The sequence below is a fragment of the Capsicum annuum genome, unplaced genomic scaffold (genome assembly GCF_002878395.1).
Source record: "Capsicum annuum cultivar UCD-10X-F1 unplaced genomic scaffold, UCD10Xv1.1 ctg30629, whole genome shotgun sequence".
In the NCBI taxonomy this organism is placed as follows: domain Eukaryota; kingdom Viridiplantae; phylum Streptophyta; class Magnoliopsida; order Solanales; family Solanaceae; genus Capsicum; species Capsicum annuum.
Window position 1 is genome coordinate 1 of NW_025837206.1, and position 1,486 is coordinate 1,486.

At 38.2% G+C, this 1,486-nt stretch overlaps 1 protein-coding gene across 1 annotated transcript; it reads left to right on the forward strand.

Moving 5' to 3' along the window:
- Positions 1-6: 6 nt before the first annotated feature.
- On the forward strand, positions 7-1,483 carry LOC124891119 (extensin-like; the record flags this gene model as incomplete). Its single annotated transcript, XM_047402926.1, has 2 exons — positions 7-307; positions 846-1,483. Coding segments are annotated over exons 1-2 (666 nt in total), but the record flags the coding sequence as incomplete, so codon positions are not given.
- Between the last annotated feature and the right edge of the window lie 3 nt (positions 1,484-1,486).

A 1,486-nucleotide genomic window follows, 5' to 3' on the forward strand; every position in this document is an offset into this window, starting at 1 on the left:
TCACCACCTCCTCCATACTATTATAGCTCACCACCACTACCCAAGGAATCGCCTCCTCCACCATATCACTACAGTTCCCCACCACCACCAAAGAAGTTACCTCCAACTCCATACTACTACAAGTCTCCACCACCACCACCAAAGAAGTCTTCTCCCCCACCATACTACTATACTTCACCACCACCACCAACTCATTACTATCCTCCACATCATCAATTTGTTGTCAAAGTTGTCGGCAAAGTCCATTGTTTTAGATGTTACAACAGGAAGCACCCAGAAATGTCTCACGGCAAAAAGCACCTTAAAGGTACCATAGTCTTGAATAATTACACTAATCTCCAATTTGTTATGTTCTTTTAATTTTATCATCAAAATTTTATTAGCTATATATTTACTTTTTGTTGCTTTCTTCATTGCGCTCTTAACGAAATTCATAAATGTGTCCATTTTTATTTGGATAGTTGATTCATTTCTATTTTCAAATGTGAAAGTATTGAAATTCTAAAGCATCAAGAAATTTTACACAGAAACGACTTTAACTATAATTGTTACTATAGAGTAAAATATATTGCGAAATGGAAGTAGTTCTTGCTTGAAAATGAAGAACTAATTTTAAGTGTGATTTATTCTCACATTGGCTGACAAAAGTCCGTATTAACATGCAATTAATTTCCATTACCAGAATGTAAAATAGTTAGTAAAGTTACAATAAAGAAATTTTTATCATGTCATGAAAATGTATGTTTTACTTTTGTTTTAGGGGGGGGTAGGGCTTGGATCGAAACCATTTATTAACAACTCAACTCCTTTAGTGTTAATTAATGTATTTTATTTACATGGACTAGGTGTTGTTGTTGAAGTGACTTGCAAGGCTGGTGACAAGAAAATTGTGAGTTATGGTACCACTAAGCTCAATGGAAAATTTAGCATCACAGTTGAAGGATTTGAATATCGCAAATATGGAGCAAAGGCTTGCAAGGCTAAACTCCACAATGCACCAAAGGACTCAAAGTGTAGCATTCCTACAAACCTTCATTGGGGAATTAAGGGTGCTGACCTCAAAGTGAAATCAAAGAATAGTTATGAAGTTGTACTTTATGCAAAACCATTTGCTTATGGATCTAAGACACCTTATGCAGACTGCCAAAAGCCCAAGCCTACACCTGCTCCATACTATTATAAATCTCCTCCACCTCCATCACCGACTTATGTGTACAAGTCACCACCTCCTCCATCACAAAAGTATGTGTACAAGTCACCACCTCCCCCAACCCCGACATACATTTATAAGTCTCCACCACCACCTGCTTACTATTACAAATCACCACCACCACCAACTAAGTCTCCACCACCTCAGTATTATTACATGTCTCCACCTCCACCATCACCAAAACCTGCACCAGTATACTATTATAAATCACCACCACCCCCATCACCATCACCACCCCCACCTTACTACTATAAGTCCCCGCCACCACCATCACCA